We start from the raw sequence: 25,243 nt of genomic DNA, 5'->3' as shown, positions 1-25,243 counted from the left end.
TGTTTCGACGAATGCAATCAACCTGGTGTGCACAATCAAATAAGATCAAATAGAACAAGTTGTCCTACAACTTTAGGGTGTGCACTCCATACGCAAGAAGAAGAAGATAGTCTAGTTTATTTATAGGAAGGGCAGACAAACACTTTCAGTGGCTACGATTTAATTTTCCTCACAAAAGACCCTTTCATTCCATCAGATTAGGGTGGGAGCAGCACCCAAATCAATGGACATCCTTGTGGATTTCTCTGTTTACTTGCAAGAGTCAAAGCTGGGAAAGCTGCCTTGTTAAATATCAGATTTCAGATAGAAATGGCACAGCCGCAAGTATTTCCTGATTACAATAGTCTTCCATTTCCTCTGACAACCCTTTTATTTTCTGAAACCACGCTGGCAATTATACACCGACCTCCAGGGCAATTTTCTTGTCGCTTGTGCTGGCCAGAAATTCAAATGCACATCATAAATCACATCAATTGTCATGAACACTCTCCCACACAAGCTTCTGTGAGTTATATATGCTAGGCTGGTATTCATTAAAGCTAGTGTCAAATTCAGGCTACTTCCAGCTAGAAAGTTTGGAACTTCCCCAAATAGTTCAAAATAAATTATTGTTTTAATCCATGCACATTATACATTGGCTGCTTTGTTATTCCTACGATATTTTGATGTCTGCATCTGTTTAGTCAAACTGCTGGTGAGGGCCAGCAAGATTGCTTGGGAGTACATGTGCTTTCCTTTCAGGAGGCAGCTTGTCACCTTGGTCTTTTCAGCAATTATTTAACTCCAGTTAGTGTTGCACACTTAAAGTCAAGTGAACCCTACAGTAAGTGTTGCATCAATACATCCTGACATTGACACCAAGGTAGTTTGCTTTTTAAACCTGTAGAGAATTGAATCCCATTATCACCACAAGCAGGGGAATTTGGGCAACCATGCCTTGAAGTCAGCAGCTTTACTTGTTCTGAAGAAGGATCCTAACCCATGTTCACTTATCCATGGTCTCCAGAGATGCTGCCTGACCTGCTGAGTTACTCCAGAACTTTGTGTCTTTTTGTGTATTAACCATCGTCCAGTTCCTTGTTTCTACAACCATCCTTTTCAATTTGTTTATATATTGATGCAGCATCTCTGGATAGAAGGAATGGGTGACATCTTGGGTCGAGACCCTTCTTCAGTCTGAAGAAGGGTCTCCACCCGAAATACCAGCTTCAGTTTCTTAACCTGCTGCTTCTCCATTTTATATACTAATATCCCCAGTGTGATTTGGATCTAAAGAATACCTCAAAGAGATGCTATAATTTTGCATTTGTATCAGTCTGTATTGTATTGGGAAAAACATGCTGTGATAACCAGGAAATCTAACTGATAGGTAGTGCTATGCAAATGACCAAATGGTTAAACATGAACAAGTCGCAGGCTGCTTCCTGAGAACCAAACAAAAATGGAAACAGGCCCATCAGCCCAGAAAGTTTGTGCCAACTACATGTATCCATTTACATTATCTATTTTCTTCACCCCACAATCCCATCCACTACCTGCAAATTCTACCACTCAGCTCCACAGTGGCTAATTATCTCACCAGATAGTGGAGAGTGGGAGGAAACTGGAGCATTGGAATAAACCCACATAGTTACAGAAAGAAGGCACCAAATTCCACACAGGCAGCACTGGAGGTCAGGATCAAACCTGGGCTGTCAGAGCTATGAGGCAGCTGCTCTACCAGCTTCACCATTGCACCGTCCTGTTCTCCAAGTGTTAAGCTTTAAATTGCTTCCATCAAGCAGTTATCTTGCTAATAAAGCAACGGATATGGATCACGGCAAGGCACTAACATTGGATGTTGTGCTGTGGATAGATTCTACATAAGTATGTGCTATTTCAAAGGGTGTGTTGCTATTGGAAACAGCCTCAACGATTCCAATGCTTTGTGTGATACCTGCAACTGCCTGAGGGATGTAATGAAGCACTTATGCAACCAGCAATATAAAAGGAAACTAGTGCATTCAGTGATTTATAGCGGGGGGGGGAGGGGGGGGGGGGGGGGGGGGGCGGGGAAGCATGGGCCAAAATATTAATGCCACAGTACCCAAGCCCTACCTTACTGCCATGTTCCCTTCAAGTAAGATGTCCCCTTGGGAGAAACATATTGGTTTTACCAGCTGCACAATGTTCCATGGCTGTTAAGAGTCCAGCAGGGTGGGACTTACATTGAGGTACAGTTGCTCTGTCCACTGCCCAATGAGGCGGTAGTCCCAGGTATTGTTAGCAATGAGCTGATACTGGAAGATATCATAACGGCCGGGAGGATCACCTTTATCATTGAACATCACGGGGTTTCCAGCACTACCTGAGAAGGAAAAAGAACCACCAATGTAACTGATTTAATGACGCAGGCAAACAGAGAGAGAAATTCTGCAAGTGTTGCAAATAAATTCCAATCATTCCGTCTGATTAATTAGCAAAGTCTTCAATGGACTGCTTTAAGGAATAATTGATTGTGCCAACTTAATAGAAAAATGTTACATGGCACTGAGCATTAGAATGAACCCTTGGTGAGGTCTTTAGGAAGAATCAAGCCAAGGAATGAAGCCACCAAATATTATTTTTTATTCGCACAGCATTGCTCCATCTGCCTGTGAGAGATATTATCCTTAGAGGCCAGACTCAGCTGGGAAATCGTGACGCATCCAAAACCAGCTATACTTCACATTATTCCCCTTTTTTAACAAAAAGGGATTGTTGTATCAGATAATGAAAATAACGTATCCACCTTGTATACGTAAAAGTATACATTTCATTCATGTATACGTGTATACCAGGAGAAGGTTGAGGGGGGGGTCTAATTGAAACATATAAAATTATAAAAGGACTGGACAAGCTAGATGCAGGAAAAATGTTCCCAATGTTGGGCGAGTCCAGAACCAGGGGCCACATTCTTAGAATAATGGGGAGGCCATTTAAGACGGAGGTGAGAAAAAACTTTTTCACCCAGAGCGTTGTGAATTTGTGGAATTCCCTGTCACAGAGGGCATTGGAGGCCAAATCATTGGATGGATTTAAGAGGGAGTTAGATAGAGCTCTAGGGGCTAGTGGAATCAAGGGATATGGGGAGAAAGCAGGCACGGGTTATTGATTGGGGACGATCAGGCATGATCACAATGAATGGCGGTGCTGGATTGAAGGGCCGAATGGCCTCCTCCTGCACCTATTTTCTATGTTTCTATGAGTCTTATTGTTTAAGCATATAATTATGTTATATTCCACTAACTCGTTACTAACAGTGTATTACAGGAACATCCTGAACTGACATCCACACTAGGCATCAATGAACCACATTAAAATAAATCAATGAGCTGGCTATTCTGCAACTCCATTAACACTCTTAAGAAGTGAAAAAGATAGCTCTTTAAACAATTTAAAAAGCTAGCCATCAATGCAAACGCAGCAGTCAATTTGCACATGACAGAATTACTTTTTAAAAATAAAATTTTGCTTGCAGAATAGGCCATGGCCAAGACACCAGGAGAATGTTCAGGCATTTGTGGCTGAAAGCTTTGTTTGGAAATTCCCTGCTTCTCCACCTCTCCCTCTAAGATACTTCGTAAAACCTACCTTTCGCTTGTCCTACTGTTTGTGGCTTTCTGTCAACCCTGGGATATTTTACCAGATAAAAGTGGTTAAATTGTTTTTGTTTACTTGCAATGATATAGAAGGCAGCCATGTTGTTCATTGAGCCATCACCATCAGTCACATTCTCTCTCTCTTTATTTTCCTGTGCTCTGCAACTAATTCTATCCCATATGTGCCATCATGGCCTTAATCGTACCGGCTTCATATACAGCAGCTAATTCATCTTCCAGCATTTCCTTTATTGTGAGTGGAAACCCACACCCAAACTCTGCACAGACCATATCCAAGATCAAGATCAAACCTGGGTCCCTGGAGCTGTGGCAGCAGCACTAACTGCTGCACCACCATTGCGGCCATTGACAGATTCTTGACAAGTAACTGGGTCAAAGGTTGTGTGGAGAAGGCAGGAGAATGGGGTGGACAGGAAAAGACAGATCAACCATGATTGAATGGCAGAGTAGACTTGATGGGCTGAAAGGCCTAATTCTGCTTCTATGATTTATGAACTTCTGAAGAAGTCTGAATCAGACAACTGGACAACCATTTGTTATAAGTCACAGATCGTGTGCTACAAGTAATTAGATCATTTTTCTTGATGGAAGTGTTCTGTGGTTGGTAAAAGTTAAAATCACATCTAATTCGAATTCACATATGAAATGGGAGGCCATTCAGACCATTGAGACCTGACTTAATTCCCTTTAACTCAAACATGGCCATTGACAACTTGAGATCCTCCCACTAGCCACCGCCACTGGGGGTGATTCGCAGTAGCTCATTAATCTACAAAGCAACAAGTCATTGCGATGCTGGAGCAAACTGGAGCAAATTCACTCTCAGCTTCTGAATCTGGTGATCTTTCAAAACTGATAAGCCAAAGAACATGTGCAGTTATTTACCCCTCACTGCGTCAAAGTGCTTTTATGGCCAATGGAATACCTTGGTTGCATTTGCTGGGAAAGTGACAATTTATGATCAGTGATGCCACATTAAAGCTACTAAATAAAAGACCAGATAATGTGTTTGAATTATTTTGAACATTGTGGTTGTGATTTGACTGCATCTGTGTAATTGTATCAAAAGTGCTCAGATGTTGACATTGGCACTTGCAGTCTAATTTAGTTTAGTTTATTATTGTCACGTGCACTGAGGTATAGTGAAAAGCTTTTGTTTGCGTGCTATCCAGGCTGAGAAAAGACTACGTATGGATTGAATCAAGCTGTCCACAGTGCACAGATGAAGGACGCACCAATTAGTACAAGATACATGGAATGGAATGGAATACTTTATTGTCACATAAATAAGGCACAGAGAAATACAACATTGGAGAGCGATAAAGTCTGATTAAAGATGGATCAAAGGTTTCCAATTAGTTGGATGGGATGAGAGGACCCTTAGTAGATATACAATAAACACACATCACAATTTGCTGTCCCTTAACCATATCTCCAAAAAGCCAAACTCTCATCAATGTCATTGGATAATATGATATTTGAGTGATATTACCCTATTTTTATAGCAGTATGAATTGTGGCAGACTCTGTCAAAACTATTTGTATAATAGTCTTGTTCAAACTCTCTCTTAACAAGAACTGGAAAAAAGACGACAAACATATTGATCATTTCTGTCTCAAAAAGATGTTAAAACAAGAAATGTCTCATTGCCTTTTCTTGGCTTGAGATTAAACACCATCTTAAGAATCAAATGACTTACCAGGTTTGATAAGAAATTTAGTCTGATCCAAACATAAATGGGCCCCAAAGAAAATAAACCTTAATTTTTAATTTCTTTATGACATTATCTTCTTTTAATATGGTATTGCATACAAGAAATTGAGTGTAGGTGCAATAGGGAGACCTGTCAAACAACAGAGAGATTCAAGGAGATCTTTCAGTATGTGTGTGTGTCCTGAAGCACTAGTGAATAATTATTGCAGTACTGAGGGAACAACTTTCAGGGGACTTTCCTATCAGCTGTCAGACTGGGGAAAGAGTGTCCAAGAGAGGGAGGGATAGGATGACAGTTTGGAGCTGGTGCATGCTAAACTAAAAATGCTTTGCACATTGCGTATAAAGATGACACCAATTTAAATATGAGATATCCTGATGAAACAGCCTGTTTTCTAGCAATCCGGTTAAGAGTGCCTTGATTCTAGTTATTTTAGGATCCTTCTAAAACTGGTACCCAGCAAACAGAAATGACATTACAACAGAAATGACAGGAAAAACAACCATGGGTATGGAGTGGGCTCTTAAAGGAAACAAGATTAAGGAGAGAATTCTGGACCTTAGGTTCAAAGGTTTCTGCACACTTTTTTTGTGTACACTATAGATTAGTTTCTGTTGTACTTTTTACATTAGTCAGTAACAGCACAATGCAAACTCCTAACAGTAACACATACGTACACAAAAATGGTGGAGGAACTCAGCGGGTGCAGCAGCATCTATGGAGCGAAGAAGATAGGCAACGTTTCAGACCGAAACCCTTCTTCAGACTGATAGGGGGTGGGGGGAGGCGGGGAGAAGAAAGGAAAAAGGAAAAAGGAAAAAGGAAAAATCAGTCTGAAGAAGGATTTCGGCCCGAAACATTGCCTATCTCCTTCGCTCCATAGATGCTGCTGAACCCGCTGAGTTTCTCCAGCATTTTTGTGTACCTTCGATTTTCCAGCATTTGCAGTTCCTTCCTAAACAGAAACACATACGTTATGTTTACGTTTTAGAGTAACATTGTAGATTGGTTAAGCAGTTTTCACTTGACAAAGTGACGTCACAGAAATAGACTGTTCTCTTCAGTGACTTGACTGGCTGTCCATTTTACGATATGATACGATATCTTTATTTATCCCAGGAGGGAAATTAGTTTGCCAACAATCATAAAACACAACAAGATACATGAAACATGAAATTAAAACGACGAGTGGGAAGTCCAGGATTGGGGATGTGCAGAGATTGGGGAGGGTGGGAAGCCAGTCTACTGCACGACAGAAGGGGGAGGAGTTGTACAGTTCAATAGCAGGGAAAAGGGAACTCCTGTGGTGTTCTGTACTGCATCTTGGTGGAACTAGCCTGTTGCTGAAGGTGCTCCTTAGGTTGACCAGTGCGTCCTGGAGGGGGTGAGCTGTATTGTCCAAAGTGCTCAATTGATTAACTGTGTAGAATGACCATGGAATGATAAGCACTGTTCCAACAACAGCGAAGATCTATAGACCGCTCCCGCTGCCTAAAAATAAGGTTGAAAAGTGGAGAAGGAACTACGTAGGAAGAAATTGAGCCAGCTAGGGGAAATGCAAATAATTAGATCACTGTAAAGTGCTGAATTGCATAAATGATTGAATGGTGCAATATTTAACTGAACATATGATTAATGTCAAGGCTTGTTCAACTCTAAGGGGGACAGATATGATTAAATTAATGAATCTACAAAGCAATTACCTTCCCTCAATAAAGATTATTTAATATTCTATAGGTACATAGGAATAGAAATGAAACTACTCAAATTAATGATTAAAAAATTGCATTATTAAGTTTAATATCCATGCAGTAAAGCTGAAGAAAGCAGGTTAATGTTTCCAATATAAAATATAACCTGCAATATACAGGAGATGCTGGGAATATGGAATAATAACAGAAATTGCTGGAAAGTCTCAGCTGGTCAGACAGCAACTGTGCAGAGAGAAGAAAAGGTGCTTCATCTTTCAGCATGACGGCTTACTATGACAGCTGCTACCAGGTCCATTGGATGTTTTAAATTTCATTCCATGAACAATTCTCCTCATCAGTAGCTCTTCCCATCATTTCATCTCCTAAATCTCTGCAATTGTTTTACCGAACCCAAAAGTAAGAAACAATAATATAATTCCATTCAACCTTCACTTTACAGCCACAATCCCAGCAGTACAAGAACTATCAACTACCAATTTCCCGTTGGGGATAAATCAAGTTTTATCGTAGCATATCGTATCGTATGCAGTACTTGATAATTTTCTTCTGCACTTATTACCCGATCCTTTAAACTTGCTCCTAATCAAATATTTATCTCCAACTCCTTTGACAAATAGTCGATCAACATGACATTACCTGCAGTTGGCTCGTGTCTACATCATGTATTCCTTGCTCTAAAGAGAGAAAAGATTCCAATATAACGCAGCCTTTTGAGGCTGGTTAAATTTGAACTTCCAGTTCTGCATTGTCTAGGTTATGTTGCCACTTTGTCTGTTCTTTCCCCTGCATTTTTTATTAAAGGGTGTTGGGTTACATCATTTTTCCAGTGCGCACGATCCCATGAAGAAAAATTACGTTCATTACTTTGATAAGAAATGTTTTAAGATAAGTCAGCATCTGCCCTGGGTTTCTGTGATTCTGCCGACAGTTGTAGCTGTCTAGACAAGTACCTCAATGGGGAGAATGTGCCAAGTGCTATAGTTACCTGTCATGGTGCCAATTTTGTCAAGAGAAACAGAATAATTCCTGATAAGGTCAAGAACATGAAGCGAGTGCTGCTGAGAAACATACCCACGAAGGGATGTACCTCGAAGGCTAACCTTTTACTTCCCCTCATTGAACCAAACCTGGCTCACAGCATGTCAAAGTTTAACCTGAACGCGTTATTTTTGTGCATGCCTCTCTCACTACGTCTTCTTGTGGAATGTCTCCTTTCCTATAGAAATTGGAAAGAGCGAAGATAATTCTTGTCTTCTGGTCAGGGGCATGGTTATACAGGATGAGTTCCTTTGATCCTGGTGCTTCTGGCACTTGCCTTCATGAATTAACTGGTGTGGGTCCCATCGAGTTCCAATTAAGTCATTCAAGCCCGAAAAGTAAATTGCTAAAAGTCCCTTCACGAAACCTTGTTGACTGTTTTAGTCTAGTTTAGAGAAACAGCATGGAAACAGGCCCTTCAGTCCACCGAGTCTGCACCGACCAACAACCCCCACAAAGTAACACTACCCAGCAGACACTAGTGACAATCTTTTACATTTACACTAAGCCAATTAACCTACAAACCTGTACGTCTTTGGCGTGTGGGAGAAAACTAAAGATCTAGGAAAAAACCCATGCAGTCACGGGAAGAACATACAAACTCCATACGGACAAGCACCCGCAGTCAGGATTGAACATGGGTCTCGGGCGCTGTATGGCAGTAGCTTTACCGCTACGCCACCACTTGATTTGACTTTTGTTCCTATACCTGAATTGGTCACAGTAGGACTGTCATAGCACTGAAGTCTACCTGACTATTGATCCTGTCATCACCTTTCATCACTGTACCTGCCAATGGAAGGATAGGCACAAGAGGGAAAAGACACTCCTCCCACACAATCTATCTTCTTTCTCATCATTAAATCTCTCCGAAACGAAGATGAGCCATTGGCCTCTTCATTTATAACTGATGCGATAAATTCTACATGGATTGCAAATAAAACATGCACATACCTCTCTGCATTTTGATAGAACATCATCAAGTCAAACAAATATATTTCTGCTCCCTGCTGCACTGTTTCTGCCTAGCCGGTTAACAGGTTACAGCATCTTCTGCTGTTATTTCATATCCCACAAAATTGCAGTGCTCCACTTGTTATATAAATTGCATTAGAAACATAATCTACATTTTCCTTGCCACATTGTTATCACCTTCAAAAGAAATTGCCAGCTAAAATGCGCTGGAGAAAGTCCAATTTCCTGAATTCACCAGGGGAGATATTGCTCCAACAAGAGACTCTTTTGTTCCTCAAATTACTTTATAATAAGACAAAAGCAATTTTGAATAAATTAGATGAAGGTGTCCTTGCTTCATTGTTTACATGACAACAGTTGCATCTGAATCAGCAGAATGTAAACAAAATGCTTTGATCTACAAGTCAACCAGATGTCATTCCTCTAATCCAATATTATCTCATCAAGTTATTAAGTGCGTGGATGAAAGATGCATGAGTGTCAGTGTTTAGTTGGTAATGTGATGATCAAAGTAATCAAAGAAGAATGTTTAGAGAGAGGAGAGGCAATGCATGGCAGGTAATTTGTAGACAAAGGTGAGGTGGGGGGGGGAGGTGATCATCAGATGGTTGGAATAAAGGCCAGAGATTAAAACCGAACGTGTGAGACATCAGTTTTGAAAGTTGTGAAACATGAAGCCAGGGGAAGATATGTGGATGGAGGTACAGGAGAGAAATAGGTGCAAGTCCATGTGGGGCACAGGGAGGGGAATGGGGAAACGAAAGTGAAGGGGGGGCTTGTCGGAGTTATCTAATCCTTGGGGAGTGGGGGGGACACTGAGAATGTTGTGTCAATAACTTGTTATGTTTATTCCTATTCCTACTGCAATTTTCCAATAAAAGAAGGACAAATTTGAACTACCAGACCCTGGGGTGTCATTGCAACAAAGTCTTCATCATAAATCAGAGCATCTAATATTCAATTAATAATAATAAATAACATATGCATCAGTCATTTGGAAATTTACATCAGGACCGAGATCGGATTGGCATTCAGCTGGTGTACAAACTGAAAAAAATACTTTTCTTTGAAGTAAAGTTGGGACCCAACCTCAGAATAATATATATTTTGTTAATTACTAAATATGGAAGTGTTGGTAAATACAGATTTAAGGACTGTTGAAGGTATTATATTGGGTTGTGATATAGTGCCATACATATGACCATTACTCTTTCTGTTTAATAAATAATTGATGGAGTGTTTTCAAGGTGACCTCATCATCAATGGTCATAACAGCATGCTTGCTTCCAGGTGGTTACTTTTAGCAGTCTCCATGACGGTGACAGTGTTTGTATAACAGATCTCCTGAACCCATGCTGTTCTCCTGATTTTTCTCTTAACAATAAGGAAAAGGTTATGTGGTGCCTTATTGGCCTTAATCTTCACTGAAGGTGGCACCCTGAAGTAAAAGATGAGAACAAGGTCTGGAAATGTCAAAGACACGATTGTAACGTTTTAGGGTAAAGAAAGACTTAAAATCAAGTGAGTTTATTAAGAAATGTAGCCTTCAGGTGTACAGTTCATTTGAATAGAAAGTTCCAATTTCTAAAATTGGATTTATTTCCATTTCTGAATTAATAAGTCCTTGCCTGCAGTGCAGTCTCTATTACGTGTCTGTCATTGCCATTCCTTTTTTTAATGCCTATAGTTTCATGGGATAGAGGTTTGTAGCTGCCACCTTAATGTTTCTCAGACTATTGGTCTCCTATTTTTAACATCATCTCAGATCCAAAATCCAGATGTGCCCTAACTCTATTTACTATTTGTAGATTGGTTATTTCCTACTAACCAATTGTAGTGCGTGTTAGTAGTTGCTCTGCCTAATATGCGATCTATATTACCAAGATCTTGCTTACGTAATTCAGTCTGAGAGCTGCTAGTGACTGTAATTTCCTGCAGACCAATGCTGTAAGTGTACTTTAATAAATATGTGTTGTATCTTGACGGGTGTACGACTCGACTTATTACACTATTCACAGTTATCTAGTGCATAATATGTGTAAGAAGAACATAAGAAAGAGAAGCAGCAGACCAGGTAACAAAATCTTCCACTTGAGTTTGAGTTTAGTTTATTATCACATGTACCGAGGTACAATGAAAAGCTTTTGTTACGTGCTAACCAGTTAGAAGAAAGACAATGATTACACGCGAGCCATCCTCAATGTACAGCCACATGATAAAGGGAATAACGTTTAGTGAAAACCTATCCGACCACTTAGCAATGTCTACTGTTTTAAGACATACGAGAGGTGACCAAGACTGAAATGGCATTTACTGCGGTATCGTTACTCATTAGAAGATTAAAAATGATTGAAACATTGATCAATTGATTTTATCCTATGTGAAGCACAAATGTAATGGAATAGCAACAAATACATAAAGAATGGAAATGAAGTTGCCCTTTCCACTTTTTCTCCGGCAATGGAAAATCAACAGACTTACCATTAAAATGTATATTGCGGACGTACCGCAGGAGATCTTCTCCACTAACTGGGTCCATCGCAGGGCAGATGCCAATGTAGCCGGGGCACAGGTTTTTGTGCATGTTCTGCAGTGCATGGGCCATGGCATATACAGCATCGATCACAAACTGAACTTTACCTTCCTGTTGGTATTGGGAATGTGATCCAATCCTTTCTTCTCCTGGGGAAGTGGAAATGAAACAGTGAAGATTAATCACTACAAAAAATCTACTCTAAAGAGATCATTTTCATAGGCTGGAAAACAAAATCAAAACATTAGTCCACGAGAAATTAATTACAGGGCATTCCTAAGACAGACATTTTAGTGTACAAATCTTTTTAAAATGATTAAGACTTGATAGACTGTTAAATGAAACTGTTAAGCATAAGCCTATTATTATAGCCACCAAAATCTAGAGTTCTATTAAGGCTACATTCTATCATAGAATGAAATGTTCACAAGACTTATTCCAGGATACAATTGATCTGCACGTCTCTTGTATCACATTATTTCAATGAGAAAGGCAATAGATCACTGATATCAGGCTGGAATTCAATGCAAGTATGACATAGACCAGTGTTCATTGCACCCAAGGAGTAATGATTGAGTCTTATCACCTCTATTCATGATTAAAGATTCATAATTCGTGGAAATACCTATCCAAATTCTTTCTAGTAACCAATGACTGTAACCAAATTGATGGTGTAGGTATAATATGATTGAATATGATGTTATACATCATAATATGGTTGAGAGTTCAGTACATATTGGAAGTATAGGTGGCGATAGATATAGTACGCAATGTCTATTGGTCCATTACGGCTAGTAGCCCCTTAGTTCAGGAGTAGCATTGTTACAGACCTTTCGTTTGGCCTCAGATATCATCTTGAGCCAAAACAATCTGAGAATATTATGGTCCAGATACTGTCCTATCAGATGTCATCCTCTACCCAAATCTTTCATGGTACTAAATATCTCCACACCCTCTTCTCTGCTTAAAAAAAGAACATGATCCGTTATTTCTATCTATTGGTAGACCACATAAGCGATTTTGTTAGGCATCTCAGCAGTCGCCACATGGTCGCTGGGGTGTCGCCTGTATGGTCGTGAGTAGTCTCATCAGTCGCCCAAAGAGTCGTAGCATTTTTCTGGTCGTCGCTGGATTTTGAAATGTTCATAACTTTTCGTCGACAGTCGGCTTGACGCCAATGAGCGTAGCTTGACTTCTCCTGACGTAGGTGCTGTCGTAGGTTGCCGCCAGGATGACGTAGGTTGTCGCCAGGTGACGCAAGTTGTTGCCGGTGCTGACTTCAGTGAATTCCATTGGCGACTACCTATGTCAACCTATGTCAACCGGCGACAGGTAGCGGCGACTGTATTGTAATAAGTTGTCTTCAGTTGTCGCCGACAGGGTCGTAGCTTGTCGCGGGTGGACGTAGGTTGTCGTACGTGTGGTCGTAGGTGGACGTCCTAATTGGTCACTGTTTGTCGGTAGCTTGCCGTAGCTTGATGTCGACTAGGTGGTAGGTTGTTGTTGACATTGTCCTAGACATTGTCGGAGGGGAGTCTAGTCTGCAGTTTTTCGGCGACCTGCTACGACTATGACAGTCGCCGAAAAAATTGCCTAAGTGGGACAGGCCCTAAACTCAGCAGGACAGGCAGCATCTCTGGAGAAAAGTAATGGGTGCATTTTGGGTCAAGACCCTTCTTCAGACTGATCAATTCTATCTATTGATGAGTTTGCAATTCTGTTTCACAACAATCATTCAAGTAAGCTTTCTCTGAATCCATCTCGGAGTCTTCATTTTAATAATATATATGAACCCTAAATTCCCAGGCATCCGTTCAAAAAGGAAGATCTGATTAATTCCTCTGACTCACATTGCTCCCTGGTTTAGTTGTTCCTTGCTAGTTAGGAAACAGTGTCAGGAAATAAAGGTTGAGTCCTCTTTCAATTTTTCAAGTTGTTTGTCCTGTTGTTGAAGACATTGCGATTCCAAAGGATTAGAACGCCTTAACTTGAAAACATCTTGAAGTTGCTCTGGGCCATTTTTTTTGTGGGGCTCTGGTGGAATTACTTTCTCACCCACATATATTGGAACCTCAGGATCTTCTGAGCATAATCTGTGCTCTAATTGTACGGGGTACATCACCAATTTTAAACCACTATCCCAGCAGGGACCAAACTCAATGCTAATTTAAGTAGTGAACCAGATTACTGACTTCAAGTGACAAACAGGAGATTGGTAGTGGGCATTGTGTATCTCTGGTGGATGGTGGGACATAATATAATTGGAAATGGTACTTGGTCTTAGGTGTGCTATCAAACTGATAAGGACCCTTCGTAAGAATTCCAGGGTGTATATCTCTGCTCGCTCCTTAACAGTGGCTTGGGTAAGGAAAGGCCCATTAACTTAGAGGAGTGCTGGCCTTCACTTGTGTGGAAAAGTCTGCTCCTGCAGTTTCTTCTGCAACAACACGTTGCAATAGCAAAATCAACTATACACCATGTGGTGATTTCTGCTAATATTGAATGTGAATCTGCATTCATGCATGTAAGCATAGTAGACCCAGGGGATACAACAGCATCCATCCATTGAAGCATAAACATTTCCAACAATTTATTTTCTGTATGTGATGAAATATCTTAGTCCTTAAGTCAGAAGCTCAGTAGCACTTCCCTCTGACTGGAGACAGGATATTTTAAGTGAAAGGTCTCTAAGGTTATCACCTTGCACCACAGCTATTAAGCCTATTTGTGGGAAGGGTTTCATTAGCATAGTAATTATTGATTTGACAGGATTAATTAAAAGTATATGCCTGAAAGCCATACCTATCATAGTTGATCATAAATCAAGTAAAAAGCATAATAACATGTACTAGATTCAGCAAAACTCAAATTATTTCTTATTGAGGGGAGATGTGCATCAAATATCCTGTTGCATATGGACAGATTAAATCATCAGCCTACATCCATTGGCCCTTCAGGCTTTTGATTTAACAAACATCACACAACCTAACAGCGCACAAAAATTGCATTAATTGTCATGGGCTAAAGCAAAGCAACGTCTTGGGCAGTGTTAAGCTCCTGCACTTACAGTAATGAGCACCTCCTCATGACTGCCATGGATTTGACTCAAGGCAAATGCCTCCATTGCTCGAGCTCTGAGTGTAGGTCATGTTAAGTGTAATATCTATGCCAAATTAGTTTATTCGAATTCCTTGATGGAGTATTACTCTTGCCACTGATTTGCTGCAGATACAATGCTGGTGTAACTTAGCGGGTCTGGAGAAAAGGAGGCATCTGGAGACAAGGAAGAGGTGATATTTCAGGTCGAGACCCGTCTTCAGACCCAAAACATCACCTATTTATTTTCTCCAGAGATGCTGCCTGACCCAGAGTTACTCCAGCATTTTATGTCTATCTGCAGCAAATCAGTGGCAAGAGTAAAACTCCAACAGGAATTTGAATAAAATAATTTGGCATAGATATTGTACTTAACATGACCTACTCTCAAAGCTCGAGGATTTGCCTTGAGTAAATCCATGGCAGTCATGAGGAGATGTTCAACTTCTCTGATACAGGGCAAAGCAGATGTCAAAGACTGTGGATCCTTGAGCTGCTGGTGTTCACTTTAGACTTGTTGGTCTCCATGTGGATGATCAAGGTATTCAACTTTGATTGGGCTATCGTCATTCTAATCTGCATTTACCCATGACCTTGCAAACCTACTTGCAGCTTCAATAAATCTGATACAAAGTCAGTCCCAATGACTCCATTGGGGATCTGATAGAAAATAAGTTACAGGGAAATGAATAGGGAAATGCAATTGATGGTACTATACTTAGTGCTAGCCTAAACTTGATGGATTGAATGGCCACTTTCTCGGTTGTAAGGAATCGTGATATACTCGCACTATGGTGTATAATCTAACAGAGAGACATAGGGAGCTTCAGGTGTATATTTATGCTCGTTATAATAGATAATTTAAAGTGATTTTTAATGCAGTAGCTAATGCAATAATGCTTTAGAATCCAGATGGTTCTGGCTGTACTGTGAAAAGAACACCATCATAGATATTAGATCACCATCGTCTTATGGGGATTTTATGAGGATTTTAAAAAGATTACTCATGCAGAGGGAGCATAGCTCAAAACCTCAACACAGACGATACTGTTTACCAGATAAATCACAAAATAACATTGGCAAGTATCAGAGACACTGGCAGGAATCCACAAGACAGATAACTGAATCAATGTCAGTGTCCGATTCCAGGCCATCATGCCTACTGTCGAGGATCTAATTAGGTTCAACGTGTGCTAAGGGGCAGACAACATATTTCCATGCCCAGCACTAGGTCCAAGAAACAGATGCTCTGATCCAAGCTGTGTCTTGGGAAGAGGTACCAGATGCAGAGAGGAAGGATTCAAATATGTGCTTCAAGCATCATTGAAAAGCACCATCCCACTGACTCTCAGCAATCCTGAGTCCAGACTGCTCAAAGTGGAGAATGAGTATTCAGAATTGCAGTGAGAACTTTGTGCACCGGGAGCATAAGTAGCACGCTGCAAATGGTGCAGCACTTCACCACCTGCCTACCTTGTCAGGCACTTTATGAAAAAATCTGCAATTTCTACACTGACTTCATCAGCCCCAGGAACACATAATCAGAGCAGAAGGAGTCATCCTTAGTCCTTAGAGATTCTCTAAGGTGGTTGGCCATTTCAATGACCACAATTATTTTCTTGCAAAAAATGCCAAAGTACATCTATGGAATATCAACAAATTTAACCTATCAATCCATAGGGTGGAACAGTGGCACAGCAGTAGAGTTGTGGCCTCCAGCACTAGAAACCCGGGTTTGATCCTGACTATGGGTGCTGTCTGCATGGAGTTTGTGCATTTTCCCTATGACCACGTGGATTTTCTCCAGGTGCTCCGGTTTCCTCCCACATTCCAAAGACGTGCAGGTTTGTAGGTTAATTGGCTTCTGTAAATTATGGGGCAAAAGTGGGAAAACATTGAACTCGTATATGGGTCGGTGTGGACCCGTTTCCAGGCTATATCGCTAAACTCCATACACAATCCTTTGCTGCATGTCTGATATTTAGAAACGTTTGCTTGCTTTTTCTTAAACCTTGGAGTTACATTCCTGAAGTGATTGTTGTAGAAAATAAATTGTTCAATTGTTAAGAATTTGCCATGTTGAGGAGGGGTGAGAGGAAAATTTAAGGAGCCTGGATGCTGCATTACTTAAGCTTCCATTTCACTTTGCCCCTAAATTTTATCCTGGCAATTCCATTCATTGATGAGAGCAGTGAATAGCTTGTTGCTCCCAGATCCAATTGGCAGAACTTCAGTGGATGCTTTTCAGCACTCGTTGGAACAATTCGACACTCTCATCTCAGAGAAAATAATCTACCACAAAACAAGTGACTATCATGCTTCCATCAACCATTTCTTGCAATAATGTGCACTTAATATGGAAACATATTAGTGATGAAAAAAACTGGAAAAACCCACAATAAATAGGATAATAATCTTGGCAATTAAACCTCATAAGAAACATCAAATAAGCCCATAAAATGTTAATAATAATATAAAATTCAAATCTTGTTACAGTTCAGTCAATAAAGAAAGTTATCGTTCAACATCTCTAGGTGTAAAGTCTTATCGGAATTTATAATTTTTGAAATCTCACATGGTTACACAGTTAAGAAATTGGCTGCAATAAATGGGTTTTTTTAAATTTTGAAGTTATAAATTATTGAAACTCATGGATTAAATACATAAAATAAATTGGTTATCTTCAGTATAATTTTACATTTGTAAGTTAATACATAAATTATCAAGAAATTAATAGAGAGCGCAGCTAATGACATTATCCCAAATAGATTTAATGCAATTTTTGGAGTTGGAATTAGTTAACTTTTTAAAAAGCATGCCTTCTGCCTCTGAATAATCAGTGTCTGTTAACTGTTTGCTTAATGAATTAACTTAATTCATTTCTAAAAGGATTACTCATTAAACTAATGTGTTTATAGGCTATTCATTTGTCTTTAATTAATTTCTCATATTGCATCAAATAATAAATTGCTAATAGATTGAGCAGCGACTTTAAACACTTTATCATTAATTTAGTTTGAGTATGCTTATGTTCATGGGATAAATGGAGTGTACAATGTGACATTAACTTGTCAAAGTCATCAGCATTGAAATGCTGTTGGAGACAGCCTGTATAGAAAAGAAAATTCAAGTTTGAGATCAGATCATTTGGTCTGATGAAGCACATCATGGGAGATTATGAAATGTACCATGCAGCACCCAGCTATATCATTTACGGTCCACCATGTCTTTTTTCCTGATAGTCATCCTTAAGTTTCAGGCACCCAAGGCAAGGCAAGAATTAAATGCCTTGCCATGGCTACCCCAGGGTGGCAGTAAGTCACCTCAGCTTACTGCAATCTATGTGGTGCAGACAGTTCTACCATGCTTTTCGGTATGGGATTCCAAAAGGTGAAGATGTGCCCATGTACTTCTTCCCCTTATCCTCCTTTGTTCCAAGTATTTTGTGTTTGGAGATGTTGCAAGACCTGCTGCAGATAAATACATATTATAACCATGAGGCAGGAATGGCTGCTTAAACTAATAAATGTAGTGTTGATCAAGTGGACTTTGTAATCCTGGACGATGTTGAACTCCTGAGAATTGTCAAAATTTCTCTCTTCTGAGTGGAGAGTGTTGCAACAGATTCTTGACCCCTGCCTGAGAAGTGGCAGATAATGTTTGGAACAGTGTAGAAGGCCAAAGACATTCCTATGTTGCTCCAAGATCAAGGCATTGTCAATGCATCTTCTGTCAGTAACTTGCAACTATCAGAAAAACAGTGATTCAACAATTTCATATAATCGTAATTATCCAAAGCCGGCTCACACCTCTGATCCAACCATATGCTAATCCACACCCTCCGTGCCTATGTCCAACTATTACCTGCCACACTTGTCCTGCCTCTCCCCTCTTCCAACATTCAACTCTTCCCCCCCACCCCACCCCCCACAAATAGTTTGAAGAAGGGTCTTGAAGCAAAACATCACCTATCCATGTTTTCCAGCGATATTGCTTGAACTGCTGAGTTACTCCAGCACAATGTGTCCTTTTGTATTTTATGCAAGAGCAGTTCCTTGTTTCTACAATCAACCTTTCCAATTTGTTTCAGGCTTGGTCAATTTAAAACAAGGCCATCAATCTGCAGCATTCTGATGAAGAGTCTCGACCCAAAACATCACCTATTCCTTTTCTCCAGAGATGCTGTCTGACCCACTGAGTTACTTCAGCTTTTTGTATCTATCTTTATCTCTATCCTGTTCTCTCCATCCTTGCTACTTATCTGCAAGTTAAAACTTGCTTGTTTTCTTAGTTTTCCAGTTCTCTCAAAACGTCACTGAGTTTAAATGTTAATACGGCTTCTTCCTCCACAGACACTGCCTGATGTGCTGAGTATCTGCAGCAGTTTTGTTTACCTCTGAGAATTAGAACCTTTGCACTATTTTAGCTTTTCAAGAGGCTGAATTTAATTGACCTTTCAACAGACCCTTACCGTAATAAGCCCCATAACACCATCACTATACCATAATTCTGACCAGTCTTCGCCATTGTCCCTACTCGATGCTGATCAAAAACATTTACCATTACTCCCAGCAGATTCCTGCCATTATTCCTCTTTCTCCCATCATGAACCTCTACTCTTATCAGTCACTACCGTCATTATGCCCACAAGAATACTGCCAAAAACTCCCACTATTATTTGAGAGATCAAGAGTGTTTTACTGTCAAAAGTCCCAGACTGAACAATGAAATTCTTACTTGCAGCAGCACACCAGAGTATGTAAACATAGTATTCTGTAAACCAATACCCCCAAGTCCATGTAGTTCAGAGCTTATTTGGAGATTGTTGTATTTAATAGCCTGGTGGCAGGGGAAATACAGGGTTATATTATTGTTCAAATATGTTAAAAGAATCACTTCACAATAACCTTTAGACTGTTAGGCAACCAGATACCAATACTTTGGTTCCTCAGCCATGTCCAATTCCTAAAATCAATCTAACCTGCTCAAAACTTTGTGAATTTGTAACTGCAGTTGTATTTAGTGCAAGTCCACAATCGTCTGTGCTTGATGTGGAAATATTGTTCTCAAAACAGAACCCTTTCGTATAATGGGGTGCACACACTCCATAGTGACTTAATCACCATTGAGTTTCTAAACTTCTAAATAACAAAGTTATCAGATGTATTTGATGAAATATATATGTTTTTGAAATATAATATGGAACTGGCTACCAATATTATTATGTGTGAAAGATACATCTTCTAGATGCGCTGGGACGCAAGATCAGTGATGTGAACTGGAGTCATCGGGTGTTTCAGGTCTCCCAACATCAGACACCCTCGCCCAGGCGACCCAGCCAGGGTTAATCCATAGATATATTTTAAGCCAATTTCATTATTTTCAAGTTTAAATTGTTCACAAGTGGTATATTTAACAAAGCAAAATGCTTATTCATTGTTTAATAATATTAATAATAATAATATTATTTTCGGGCGCCTTTCAAATCTCAAGGACACCTTACAAAGATTAACAGAAGAGAAAAAAACATATAGTCGGAGAAAAATAAATAATAAGGACATCATCAATACACAAATTAAAGATAGAAATCGCTCCAAAGACACAAAATCAAAAAATCAAAAAAACACAATGTGAAGAGAGAGCAGCGGCAGCTAAAGCGCGCCAGCGTCCACTCTCTCTTCCGACAACCATCTTGGACACAGACTAACAAAGTAACTTACACACAGAAAAATCATCCCCCCCACAAAGTACAGTCCCCAACCCCAGTTCTCCCAGAAGTCAGGCCTATTGAGGCCACCGCTGTTGCCTCTACGGAGGCCCAATGTTCCTGGCTGTTCTGGCCGGGTGCTGTTGCCCCGGCGTCGGGAGAGTCCTCACAGCGGCTGGGCCACCTGGAACGGCCACTTCCTAGCAGGGGATTGTCGGCTTCCGAAGCCGACAAGGACGCACCGGGTTGGAGCTCCCAGGCTCCCGATGTTAATGTCGGCACCGCCCGCTCCGCAGCCCCGCAGCCCGGAGGAGATGATCACGGCGGTCCAGCTTACCGGAGCTCCAGCGCGTCGATCCAGCGCGGCGACCCAGGCAAGGCATCGCCCGCTCCGTTCCGCGATAGCGCTCCAGCGCTGTGCCGCCACCGAAGTCGAGGTGCTGGGCGGTCCCCGCCAGGAAACGGTGCTCCACGCCCGCTGGTAGACCACGAGGACGGGTTGACGGGCAGCCCGGAGAAAAAACTGCCTCACCGACCAGGTAGGGACCTAGAAGTAAGATTACCTCCTTCCCCCCACATTAAGAAGTCCATTTCTCCGAACAAACGAAGAACAAGACTAACTAAAAACTGAAAAAAAAATGAATTAAACGGACGGCTGCTGGTTAGCAGCCGTTCCCCAAGATGGCTCCTCCTCGACACTTGTCCCACGACAATTGTTTAAATAGGTCCATTAATTAACCAGTACTATTTTATTCTTCTTGAATAGATTTTTTTTAAGCTAAAGTTATCCAAGCTCAGAGAAGATCATGGCCATATGCAAACAAGTCTGGGGAAAACTGTGATCACAATTCTCAGTGGATTTGTCATTTGCACTCCAAGTGAAAAATGACTCCTATGTTTCAAGTCATGTAGACAGATGCTTACCCTTGCCACTCTCATGGCACGTGAACAATGACAAGAGTTTCAGTTCAATGGAAAGTCATGAATCAAAATAGAACATAGAAAACCACAACACAGGAACAGGCCCTTCAGCCCATACTGACCAACCAACCGTGCTGCATATCTGCTTGCACATGGTCTATATCCCACAAGTCATGTTCATGTGCCTTTAAATGTAAGAGGCATTACGTTTAAAATGCCTCTTAAACATAAATATATCTGCTTCTACCCTGGCAGTTTGTTCCAGGCACCTATCACTCTATGTAAAATATTAACTATATTTCTCAGTGATAGGGTATACACATTGTCTTTAATTTTTACTTATCAGCCTTCATACACTCACACAAATGTTGTAAACCTTTGCAACTTGCCTTACATCCTCTCTGCCTTTGTCACCCCATCTCCGTCTGATAACATTTACTTCTAAGCTACTTTATATAATAATGTAGTTTCTCCTAGATTTGGCAAACAATACCTAATTATGCCTCACCTGGCAAATCAGATTTGAACCTTTCCAGAATTTTTAGAAAGAAATGTTTACTAACCTCTTTCTTTCCCTGACTTTGTTACAAATTCAAACTAATTACTTATTTTATTGAAAATGGAAAAACATAGCCTATGCCTGTCAACTATTAACGTCTTTGCTAACTGAAACATCTTTCGTAAATTGCTTTTTTGACCCTCCTTGCTTGATTTTATCTTGTTGCCTGAAAATTGTAGCATATCATGTCTGCTTTTTTTTTGTATGTGAATCATGTATTGATTCAATGTTATGCATGTTTTATCAAAAATAGCATCCACCCCCGCTGTCAGTTCACCCAGTGTCATCTGTGATCATGGTGATGCCATCAAATTACGTGGCACTCGTGTCTGCTCTACTAACAGAAACGGGAATAGCATTGAGGAACCCAGAGCTCTCGTTTCCAACTAGCAGTAAAACAAGGTGTAATAAACTGGATGACTGGATTAAAGCGCATTGGGGCATTGACATCTAAGCAACAGACTCTGCCACCATAAGTTTTATTTACTGAACTTTCACCTTCAGGTATCATTGATAAAACTGCTGCATGTCTGCACTGTGCATCTCAATGAAAGGCAAAGATCACTAGCCCCTAAATGAGCCTGAATTTATAAGCCTTGGGGCTAATCATAGCATGTGGGTTCGGGGCACAGACACAAAGTACTGAGATAACTCAACAGAACAGGCAGCAACGTTGGAGGACATGCATAGGCAGGTATAATAATAATAATAAATTTTATTTAATGGGCGCCTTTCATACATCTCAAGGACACCTTACATAGTAATCGTAATAAAAACATATAATCGGAATTAAACAAGTAATTAAGGTATGGGTCAGGACCCATTTTAAGGCAGATTTTATTAGGCTGTGAGAGAGCTGGAAGAGAGGTGGGGGCAGAACAAAGTCAGGCAAGTGATATGTGCAGGAAGGAACTGCTGATGCTGGTTTACACCGAAGATAGACACCATATGCTGGAGTAACTCAGCGGATCAGGCAGCATCTCCGGAGACAAGGAATGGGTGATGGGTTCAGGTCAAGACCCTTCTTCAGACTGAGGTCACCTATTCCTCCTCTCCAGAGATGCTGCCTGTCCCACTGAGTTACTCCAGCATTTAGTGTCTATTTTCAGGCAAGTGATAGATGGATACAGGTGAGGGGGTTTTGATTGGTAGATGGTCGAACAAAGGCCAGAGTTGAAAAGGGAAAAGGCACTGAGATAAGCGAAGAGGTGTGAAAGTTGAAACCAGAGGAAAGGATATAGGTGGAAGGAGATAGGTGAAGGGGAAAGGGGAAAGGGGGCAGATTCGCGGGAGAAATGGGTGAGCATCAAGATCGGGCACAGGTAAGAGAGGTGGAGAAAATACTCCCCAGAGGTGGGGAGTATTTGTTGGTTAGTTACCTAAAATTGGAGAATTCAATGTTCATACCATTGGTGTGCAAGCTATTTCTGTTTTTGTTTCAGATTCCAGCAACTGTAGTTATACTTGTTTTTTACCTGATGCCTCTTACAATTGATCTTCAGGGAATGGATTCTAGTTAATTGATTGCTACAAATGTTAAAAAATTACAATTTAAACGTTACCTGAAATGTTCTACTCAGTAACAATGCTTTGAAAATGCAACATGCAAGAATCCTGTGATTCACTTGTACATTTCAAGGGCTAATGTCATCAAAATAAATTGACAAGTCCCATATATACGGTCTAATGACCCTTATAAACCCAAGTTCATCAAATTTAAATCACTGGATTATCCAATTCTTGAGCTTTCAGAACTTGTAAAATGTGTCTGGGAATAATTTGCTATTCGGTATTATGTACTTACATTAAACATTTATGAAATGCTTTAAGAGAAGTGGCTCTTTAACCAATTGTGACTGGAGATTGGTTCACCTTTCTATTTCAGTCTATATGAAGGTCCAGTGAATGCCAATTTTAAAATGACTCATTTATTTCATATCTTTAACAATTTCATTATCTGCAAATCGCATGCAGACGGCATGTGGCTCCGGGTAATGCTGCCCCTTCACGGGATGTGTCGTTGGCATTTTAGTCCAATTCTTATTCCCTCCATTTGCAATAAAGAGCCAATGCTATTGGTGCTGTTCATCCTCATTGGAAAATTCCACTCTGTTCTCAGCTTCAGTCTATCTAACACCTCCACTTGTTGCAATGTTTTCTTTAGGTACACAAAAATGCTGGATAAACTCAGCGGGTGCAGCAGCATCTATGGAGCAAAGGAAATAGGCAACGTTTCGGGCCGAAACCAAAACCATGCTGGTCTGAAGAAGGGTTTTGGCCCGAAACGTTGCCTATTTCCTTCTCTCCATAGATGCTGCTGCACCCACTGAGTTTCTCCAGCATTTTTGTGTACCTTCGATTTTCCAGCATCTGCAGTTCCTTCTTAAATGCAATGTTTTCTTTGCTCTCTTTCCAATCTAGTGCTGCTCATGCTGTTGTTCCCCTGTAAATTGAGGAAACCAAATGCCGAGTGGCTGGATGGTTTGCAGAATGCCTCATTCAGCCCTTGATCTCCTTCACGATCCTAGCCAAGCACAACGCAAGCTCGAATAACAGGACCTCATCTTCTGACCAGGAGCATTGCACCCCTTCCTGATTCAACACAAAATTCAACAATAACTGCATTTCCACCATCTTATTTAAATTACTTGCATTCATAGAAACATAGAAAATAGGTGCAGGAGTAGGCCATTCGGCCCTTCGAGCTTGCACCGCCATTCAATTTGATCATGGCTGATCATCCAACTCAGTATCCTGTACCTGCCTTCTCTCCATACCCCCTGATCCCTTTAGCCACAAGGGCCACATCTAACTCCCTCTTAAATATAGCCTATAGCATATTCACCACACCTTTCACCAGTAATTCCACTTAATTATTCACTCAACATTAATGATTTTGAAACCTAGATTGTTTTATCACGATTCTCGACTGTGCAGCCCTATGTATCACATTGTCCTTAGTCAACAATTGGCCTATCAGTGAACCACCCTGCCTGAGTTCATCTGTTGCTGGCCCTGATTTGTCCTGGTCCTTTTCTTGCTTCCAGTCCTTCCCCCCCACCATCAATCTATCCCAAAACATCACCTAACCATTTTCTCCAAAGATGCTGCCTAACTCAGTGAGTTACTCCAGGCATTTAGTGTCTATCTTTGTTATATCGCCGTTCTTTTAATTTGCATCGTCACCCCTTCAGTCCTTTAAACCCTCCAGCCTTCCTACCTTTAACAGTTCATCCATTCAGTCTCACTTTCCTCCCGCATTTCTCTGCATCTTGATACTTATTTCACCACTGTTTTGACTAAGCTGTAAAGCTGCACTAATATGTAATGCTGCAGCAAGTAAGAA

At 40.6% G+C, this 25,243-nt stretch overlaps 1 protein-coding gene across 1 annotated transcript in view; it reads right to left on the bottom strand.

The window, feature by feature from the left end:
- The window catches only part of grm7 (glutamate metabotropic receptor 7), a 532,223-nt gene that overhangs the window by 208,944 nt on the left and 298,036 nt on the right, over nt 1-25,243 (bottom strand). Inside the window, exons 7-8 of the mRNA XM_033036752.1 lie at nt 11,563-11,763; nt 2,208-2,347 (exon numbers count right to left, since the gene is read on the bottom strand). Of these exons, the coding sequence (XP_032892643.1) occupies nt 2,208-2,347; nt 11,563-11,763 (341 nt within the window). The remainder of the gene's footprint in view (nt 1-2,207; nt 2,348-11,562; nt 11,764-25,243) is intronic.

The sequence above is a fragment of the Amblyraja radiata genome, chromosome 18 (assembly GCF_010909765.2).
Source record: "Amblyraja radiata isolate CabotCenter1 chromosome 18, sAmbRad1.1.pri, whole genome shotgun sequence".
NCBI classification, from domain to species: domain Eukaryota; kingdom Metazoa; phylum Chordata; class Chondrichthyes; order Rajiformes; family Rajidae; genus Amblyraja; species Amblyraja radiata.
The sequence above is the reverse complement of the archived record's forward strand: the minus strand, read 5'-3'. Positions and strand labels throughout refer to the sequence as shown.